Below are 8545 nucleotides of genomic sequence, written 5' to 3'. Positions count from 1 at the left end.
TGGGTGAGTGACCCCCAGCTGTGGGCCAGACACCATCACGCAGCCCCTTCCCAGCACCAGCCTCACCTCACAGCGCAAATGGCCCAGAGCAGGGCAGGGGTCGGCTGAGAGCACACGGCCATCAGCGGGCCTGGACGAGGCCTGGTTCTCCCTCCCCACTCCAGCGCCTCTGGGCAGGCGGGCACACAGGGACCAGCGGGCACGGCCACATGGCCCGGAGGCGCGGGCCTCTCCCAGCCGTGTCGGACCCTCTGGCAGCCTTGAGCAGGTGGGTCCCAGAAGCTGTTCAGGCCTCGTCTCCTCCACAGCCAGGCCATACTACGGCCTCCTGGGACGGGAGGATGGAGGACAGGTACCAATACAGAGACAAGAGGGAGAAAGGCAGACGGCCATCGGCCCAGAAGACACAGATCAGGGTGCTGTAGACATGGGCTGGGCTGGGCTGGGCTGGGCTGAGCTGAGCTGAGCTGAGCTCGGCTAGGCTGAGCTGGGCTGGGTAGAACAGGCTGAACTGGGCTGAGCTGGGGTGAACTAGGCTGAGCTGGGCTGAGCTGGGCTGAGCTCAGCTAGGCTGAACTGGGCTGAGCTGGGTTGAGCTGGGCTGAGCTGGGCTGAACTGGGCTGAGCTGGGCTGAGCTGGGCTGAGTTGGGCTGGGCTGGGCTGAGTTGAGCTGGGCTGAGCTGGGCTGAGCTGGGCTGAGTTGGGCTGGGCTGGGCTGAGTTGAGCTGGGCTGAGCTGGGCTGAGCTGGGCTGAGTTGGGCTGGGCTGGGCTGAGTTGAGCTGGGCTGAGCTGGGCTGAGCTGAGCTGAACTGGGCTTAGCTGAGCTGAGCTGAGCTGGGTTGAACTGGGCTGAACTGGGCTGAGCTGGGCTGAGCTAGGCTGAACTGTGCTGAGCTGGGCTGAGCTGGGCTGGGCTGGGCTGGGTTGAATTGGTCTGAGTTGGGCTGGACTGGGCTGAGCTGAGCTGGGCTGAACTGAGATGAGTTGGGTTGAATTGGGCTGAGCTGGGCTGAGCTGGGCTGGGCTGGGCTGAGCTGAGTTGGGTTGAACGGGGCTGAGCTGCGCTGAGCTGGGCTGGACTGGGTTGAGCTGGGCTGAGTTGAGCTGGGCTGGGCTGAGCTGAGCTGGGCTGGGCTGAGCTGAGCTGGGGTGAACTGAGCTGAGTTGGGTTGAATTGGGCTGAGCTGGGCTGAGCTGAGCTGGGCTGGGCTGGGCTGGGCTGAGTTGAGCTGGGCTGAGCTGGGCTGAGCTGAGCTGAACTGGGCTTAGCTGAGCTGAGCTGAGCTGGGTTGAACTGGGCTGAACTGGGCTGAGCTGGGCTGAGCTAGGCTGAACTGTGCTGAGCTGGGCTGAGCTGGGCTGGGCTGGGCTGAGCTGAGTTGGGTTGAACTGGGCTGAGCTGGGCTGAGCTGGGCTGGGCTGAGTTGAGCTGGGCTGGGCTGAGCTGAGCTGGGATGAACTGAGCTGAGTTGGGTTGAATTGGGCTGAGCTGGGCTGAGCTGGGCTGGGCTGGGCTGAGCTGAGTTGGGTTGAACTGGGCTGAGCTGGGCTGAGCTGGGCTGGGCTGGGTTGAGCTGGGCTGAATTGAGCTGGGCTGGGCTGAGCTGAGCTGGGCTGAACTGAGCTGAGTTGGATTGAACTGGGCTGAGCTGGGCTGAGCTGAGCTGGGCTGAGCTGGGCTGGGCTGGGATGAGCTGAGCTGGGCTGAACTGAGCTGAGTTGGGTTGAATTGGACTGGGCTGAGCTGAGCTGGGCTGAGCTGAGCTGGGCTGAGCTGTGCTGGGCTGAGCTGAGCTGAGCTGGGCTGAGCTGAGCTGGGCTGGGCTGAACTGGACTGAGCTGGGGTGAACTAGGCTGAACTGGGCTGAGCTGGGGTGAACTGGGCTGAACTGGGCTGAGCTGGGCTTAGCTGAGCTGGGCTGTGCTGAGCTGAGCTGGGCTGTGCTGAGCTGGGCTGAACTGGGCTGAACTGAGCTGAGCTGGGCTGGACTGAGCTGAGTTGGGTTGAACTGGGTTGAGCTGGGCTGAGCTGGGCTGAACTGGGCTGAGCTGGGTTGAGCTGGGCTGAGCTGGGCTGGGCTGAACTGAGCTGAGTTGGGTTGAGCTGGTCTGAGCTGAGCTGAGCTGGGCTGGGCTGAGCTGGGTTGAGCTGGGCTGCGCTGGGCTGGGCTGGGTTGAGCTGGGCTGGGCTGAGCTGGGCTGAAATGGGCTGAACTGGCCTGAGCTGGGCTGAGCTGAGCTGGCCTGAGCTGGCCTGAGCTGGATGGGCTCAGCTGGGCTGAACTGAACTGTGCTGAGCTGGGGTAGGCTGAGCTGAGCTGAGTTGGGTTGAATTGGGCTGAGCTGGACTGAACTGGGTTGAGCTGGGCTGGGCTGAGCTGAGCTGAACTGAACTGAACTGAGCTAAGATGGGCTGAGCTGGGCTGTGCTGAGTAAGGCTGAGCTGGGTTGAGCTGGGCTGGGCTGAGCTGAGCTGAGCTGAGCTGGGCTGAACTGAACTGAGTTGGGTTGAATTGGGCTGAGCTGGACTGAACTGGGTTGAGCTGGGCTGGGCTGAACTGGGTTGAGCTGGGCTGAGCTGGGTTGAGCTGGGCTGAGCTGCGTTGAGCTGAGCTGGGCTGAACTGGGTTGAGCTGGGCTGAGCTGGGTTGAGCTGAGCTGGGCTGAACTGGGTTGAGCTGGGCTGAACTCGGCTGAGCTAGGCTGGTCTGAGCTGAGCTGGGCTGAACTGGGTTGAAATGGTTTGAACTGAGTTGAGCTGGGCCGGGCTCGGTTGAACTAGGCTGAGCTGGGTTGAGCTGGGCTGAACTGGGCTGAGCTAGGCTGGTCTGAGCTGAGCTGGGCTGAACTGGGTTGAAATGGTTTGAACTGAGTTGAGCTGGGCCGGGCTCGGTTGAACTAGGCTGAGCTGGGTTGAAATGAGCTGAGCTAGGCTGGGCTGGGCTGGGCTGAACTGGGGTGGACTGGGCTAGGCCTGAGGTGAACAGGAGACAGTTGGTTGAGCATGGATCACACCCAGAGCCCTGGTTTCCAGCCAGACAGCCCCCTGTGTTTCTTGCGGGCACCCAAGGGCCATGCAGCCCCAGGGTGCAACTGTGACGCTCCCTTCTCCCTTTGCCTGCTGACCGGAAGGGAACTGTGAGAGGACAAGGGCAGACCATGCGCTCTGTAGCCCAGCTGTCCAGGCGGCAGCCCAGAAGGACTGATTTGGAACTGGGCCTCCAGCCTCAAGATCCGCATAGTCTACGGGAGTCAACTGCTAGTTTCGGAGGATGGCGGGGGGGGCTTTGTAGGGGGAGACGGTTGGACTGGAACTTTTACCCAGGAAGTGGGAGGGGGGACATAGACGTCTCAGGCCCCCTCTCCTCCCCAGCTTGAGCCCCAGGACAGACAAACTGGCCCCCATGCAGACTCAGCTTCAAGGCCAGGCTGCTCTGTCTTTTCTCTGCCCTCTCTCTGGGCCCATTTCTCACGATACCCCACACCCTGGGGAAGGGCATGACCGTGCCCACCGCACAGAGGGCAGCTGAGGCTCCGACAGTGCTCGCAGACTCAGCTGGTCAGCGGGAGAGCCGTGCGCACCGGCCAGCGCTCACGTCTGAGGGGCGTGTGCGGTCCACATGCTCAGAGCCCCAAGGAGCGCGTTCAGAAACGGCTCAGCTGCACTCGGGTGGCCACTGCCAACCCCGGGTGCACCACGTACAAGCTGCGTGGCCTTGGGGCAGTCACTGACTCTCTGTGTGTAAAGGAAAGGCGGGCGGCGTCCTGCCCTCCTGGGGCCGTGTCGGGCGTCCGGTCAGCGCGAAGGCTGCCATCTCACAGCACACCGTGTGTTTCAGTGACTGAAACCGACCCCACCCTCTTCCCACTGAGCCTTGGGAGCAACAACCCAGAGGGGCACGTGGTCATCGCCTGCCTGGTCCAGGGCTTCTTCCCGTCGGAGCCACTGAAGGTGACCTGGAGCGAGAGCGGCAAGGACGTGTCCGTCAGAAACTTCCCCCCTGCTCCGGCCGGGGGCCTGTACACCATGACCAGCCAGCTGACCGTGCCGGCCAGCCAGTGCGCAGGCACCAAGTCTGTGAAATGCCAAGTGCAGCACCTCTCCAAACCCAGCAAAGCCGTGGCCGTGCCCTGCCAAGGTCAGAGGGCGGGCTGGGGTGGGGCCCCCGTGGGGCCACCCGACCAGGCTCCCTGACTGCATCCCATGGGCACTCCCCTCAGACTAGAGGTGGCTGAGTGCCCGGGGGGGCCAAGAGGGGCCTGGGCTGGGGCTGGAGGCCAGGGAGGCGGACAGAGGGGCTCACTGACCTGCTCTGGCTTCTCTCTCAGTTCCAGTTATGCCGTGTCCGTGCAAGCTCAGGCTGTCCCTGCACCCACCGGCCCTTGAGGACTTGCTCCTGGGCTCCAATGCCAGCCTCACGTGTACGCTGAGTGGCCTGAGAGACCCCAACGGCGCCACCTTCACCTGGAAACCGACAGGTGGGAAGAACGCCATCCAGGAGCTGCCCAAGCCTGACCTCTGCGGCTGCTTCAGCGTGTCCAGCGTCCTGCCGGGCTGCACCGATCCCTGGAAAAATGGACAGTCCTTCTCCTGCACCGCCACCCACCCCGAGTCCAAGGGCCAGCTAACCGCCACCATCAAGAAAATCCCAGGTGGGCCCTGACCCCCGAGCGGGCGGCTGGACACTCCACGGCGCGCGAGGTGCTCTCCTGAGCCCACCCTGCCCTCCGGCTCCCGCCCACCCCGCACGCGGGGTGCCCAGGGGGCAGGGGGCCCTCTCCTCCCCGGCCAGACCCCTGACCCTGCTCTCTGCCTTCCAGAAAACATGTTCCGGCCACAGGTCCACCTGCTGCCGCCGCCGTCGGAGGAGCTGGCCCTCAACGAGCTGGTGACGCTGACGTGCCTGGTGCGGGGTTTCAGCCCCAAGGACGTGCTGCTGCGGTGGCTGCAGGGGAACCAGGAGCTGCCCCGCGAGAAGTACCTGACCTGGAGCCCCCTGCCCGAGCCCAACCAGAGTGTCCCCACCTTCGCCGTGACCAGCGTGCTGCGCGTGGACGCCGAGGTCTGGAAGCAGGGGGAGTCCTTCTCCTGCATGGTGGGCCACGAGGCCCTGCCCCTGGGCTTCACCCAGAAGACCATCGACCGCCTGGCGGGTAAACCCACCCACGTGAACGTGTCCGTGGTCATGTCGGAGGTGGACGGCGTCTGCTACTGAGCCGTGCCCCCGCCCCACCTGCCCCTCGAATAAACTCCGTGCTCGCCTGAAGCAGCTCTGCGCTTCCCTCTGGCTGCCTATCTGTCCGTGCTCGGCCCGCGCCCACCAGGAGGGGGCAGGACCCGGGAGGAAAGAGCAGCCGCCGCCCCGACTTGCTCTAGGCCTTGGTTTCCCCTCAGCCTGACACTGGACGTGCTTCATGGCCCTGCACGAGTGTGAGCGCAGGAGTGAGGGTCGAACTGGGGCTGAGACGCGAGACAGGCACAGCCTCCCGGGTCCTGAGAACAGTGGCCCCACGAAAGTTCCCAGGGGCAGGCGACTTGGTCACTTGTATTTCAGGAAACGGCCTCTAGGGGCAGCCGGGAGGCGTGAGTGAGGGCGAGGGGAGCCTGGCGGCCAGAGAAGAGGCTGGTTCCATTGTGCAGAGGGCCGGATCCCAGGGGCCGTCTGTGGGCGCGGCGCACAGATGCGCAGGACGGCACGGAAAGGGGGCCGCCCCGCCTGGGGACAGCCTTCCCCACCCCACATCCCACTGCTCTGCACGTGTACACGGGGGCGCACACACACATGCACACGTACCCGTCGTGGACACGCGCGCGCGCACACGCACACGTCTGAGCCCTGCAGGTGCAGGAAGTTGACAGCCCAGAACCAGCTCCAGGAAGGCAAGAGGAGTCCCCGCCCAAGCCCCCAGAGGGTCTTCCCCAGGTCCCTCCAGGCCTCAGGCCTCCCTGTGTACCCAGCTGGGCACAGTTCAGGGATCGATTGGAGAGACCCCTCTCAGGCATCACCTGCTCCCCACTTGGTCTGAAAATTCAAGTCTCCCATGCATTCCTGAGCCCCAAACCATAGATGGGGTGGGGGGGGCAGGGGTGGAGAGGGGTCAGAAGAGACAGCTCTCACCCAGGGCCCCTAGACAGCTTCTGCTTGGAGCTCCTGGCAGGAGGGAAGGTCAGGGAGAGCGAACCTAGAAGGACAGTCCCATGACCACCGTGGGACACCTGCACCAGGGCTCCCACAAGGGGGCAGCGGGGCCCCTGCTCTTGTTTAGACACCTTCTGGGCCTTCCCAGGGGACCTAGCCTTCTGGCTGCCACTCTCTGCTTCCAGGGCCAAGGTGGGGTGGGGACCCCTGCCCACTCTGGCCACTGTTCCCCTCTCAAGGGTCCAGTCACCAAAGGGCAACGGGGGGAGCAATGGATTAATTGGGGAAGTGCTGCCACAGAGAAGGTGGTTCAGCCACCAAGGGACCAGGACCTGCCCGCAGGAGGAGCTTTCTAAAGAGATGTGGAGGAGGAAGAGACAGTAGATGAGGGTGGAGCCAGCAGACGGACAGCACAGACAGGTGGATGGGTCACAGGACATATGATGGATGGAAAGATGGACGGACGGGTGGATGGGTGGGTGGATGGACGGATGGATGGATGATGGATGGATGGACAAATGGATAAACAGATGCGTGGATGGATGGACGGGTGGATGGGTGGGTGGATGGACGGATGGATGGATGATGGATGGATGGACAAATGGATAAACAGATGCGTGGATGGATGGACGGGTGGATGGGTGGACAGATGGATGGATGGATGGGTGATGGATGGATGGACGAATGGATAAACAGATGCGTGGATGGATGGACAGGTGGAAGGGTGGACGGATGGATGGATGGGTGAGTGAACAGGGGGATGGATGGATGAGTAGATGGACGGACGGATAGATGGGCAGGTAATTGAATGGCTACATGGACGGATGGATGGATGGACGAGTGACTGGATGTGTCAGCATATAACAAGCAGGTCCAAATCCCATTTAACTTGGGAGGCCTATGCCCTGGGACCCTGAGGACAGCAAGCTTGCCTGTGCTGGCGGCTCTCGCCTGGGCCTTTCTCATGCTCCTCGTAGCTTATCAGCCACGTCCTGGGACAGCAACAGAGCCCCTTGGTCTTGTCCATCTGGCCCTTGGCGCAATGAACCGCAGACCCAGATCTATGTCTCGACCTGGAGCACCCTGAGGGTGGGCATGTCTGATGCTCTCTGGTCCCATCCAGGGCCCAGGCCAAGAAGGTCCAAGAGCAAGGGCCTGCTGAGGGCTTGCTGAGCTCCCAAGTAGGGCTGGGATCCAGGAGGCCTTGGGCTTGAGCTCTCCTTGGAGCAGCAGAGATGGTGCCCACGCTCCTGCCCTGCCGTGTCCCTCTCTCTCTCTGAGGTGCCCTGAGACCCCCAGAGAGAGGAGTCCTGGGGTGCCTTGAGGGTGCCTCAAGAGCTGCAAGGTCCAGCCCCTTCCCTGGGCACCTGCTCTCTCGCCCTCCAGGAGGCAGCCTCAGACCTGAGACAGGGCTCCCACACTGCCAGGGTCCCCACCCTGAGAGCTCCCGGCGGGGAGGGCACTGGATCGACCCCCACTCACGCAGACCCGGGCCTCGCAGGCCCTCCGTGCCTTACAGATCGCCAGGACCCGCTGCCCTGGCTGGTGCTGGACCTGGTGCAGGAGGGCCCCGAGGAGGACAGCCCGGAAGCCAGCCTGTGGCCCACCACCATTACCCTGCTCACCTTCTTCCTGCTGAGCCTCTTCTACAGCACGGCGCTGACTGTGACGAGCATCCGGGGCCCGCCTGACAGCCGAGAGGGCCCCCAGTACTGAGCGGGAGCCAGCCAGGCACAGGTGGGAGGCGAGGAGGCCGAGCAGTTGGCTGAGGGGGGCGGGGGGCCCGGCTCCAACAGAGCTCCCCTGTCCCTCCTGATGGGGGTCTGGCCTACAGAGACGTGGCCCCCCCACAGACACTGAGGACTTGGGCAGGCCTGGGGGCAGAGCACGGACGTGCCCCAGCAGCGTCAGGGCATCAGATTCCCTGGATGCGGCTGCCACTGGATTCCATCCAGTCTATGGGAGCCAGGCCATGGCGGGGAAGGGGCACTGGCAAGGACCCTACCCACCTCTGGAGTCCCCCAGGCCCTGACACCACTTGTGTTTGCAGGAAGGAAACTTGAGGAGCCTCCTGAGAGCCCAGCTGGATGCCAGAACTCAGCGCTGCTCAGAAGCCATGCGCGCACCCACAGAGGCCTTCCTGGTGCAATAAATGATCCCAAAGGCAGAAGTTCTCAAACTCTGAATGAGGGGAGGGGGAGGAGAGGGGCAGAGGCTCTGGAGACAAGGATGCCTGCCCCATGGCCCAAGGCAGGGTCTCAGGGGTCTGGACGGGGTCCCCTTGCCTAGAACTCATCAGCTGGTCCTGTGGTCTTACAGGCTCAAGGCAAGAGCTGGGCTTCACAAAAGAGAATATAAAGCAAGACCTCTCACAATAACTGCACCCAGATCCCTGGTCCTGAT

General features: G+C 63.5%; 1 gene segment (V, D, J or C); it reads left to right on the top strand.

The window, feature by feature from the left end:
- The first annotated feature begins 209 nt into the window (after positions 1-209).
- Positions 210-5267, top strand: LOC102983404 (immunoglobulin heavy constant alpha 2-like). The segment is given in 4 exon segments: positions 210-268; positions 3522-4141; positions 4332-4655; positions 4824-5267. Coding segments are annotated over 4 exon segments (1398 nt in total).
- Positions 5268-8545: the final 3278 nt, after the last annotated feature.

Source organism: Physeter macrocephalus, chromosome 11, assembly GCF_002837175.3.
Source record: "Physeter macrocephalus isolate SW-GA chromosome 11, ASM283717v5, whole genome shotgun sequence".
In the NCBI taxonomy this organism is placed as follows: Eukaryota; Metazoa; Chordata; class Mammalia; order Artiodactyla; family Physeteridae; genus Physeter; species Physeter macrocephalus.
Note: the sequence above shows the minus strand (reverse complement) of the source record. Positions and strands in the feature narration are given on the sequence as shown.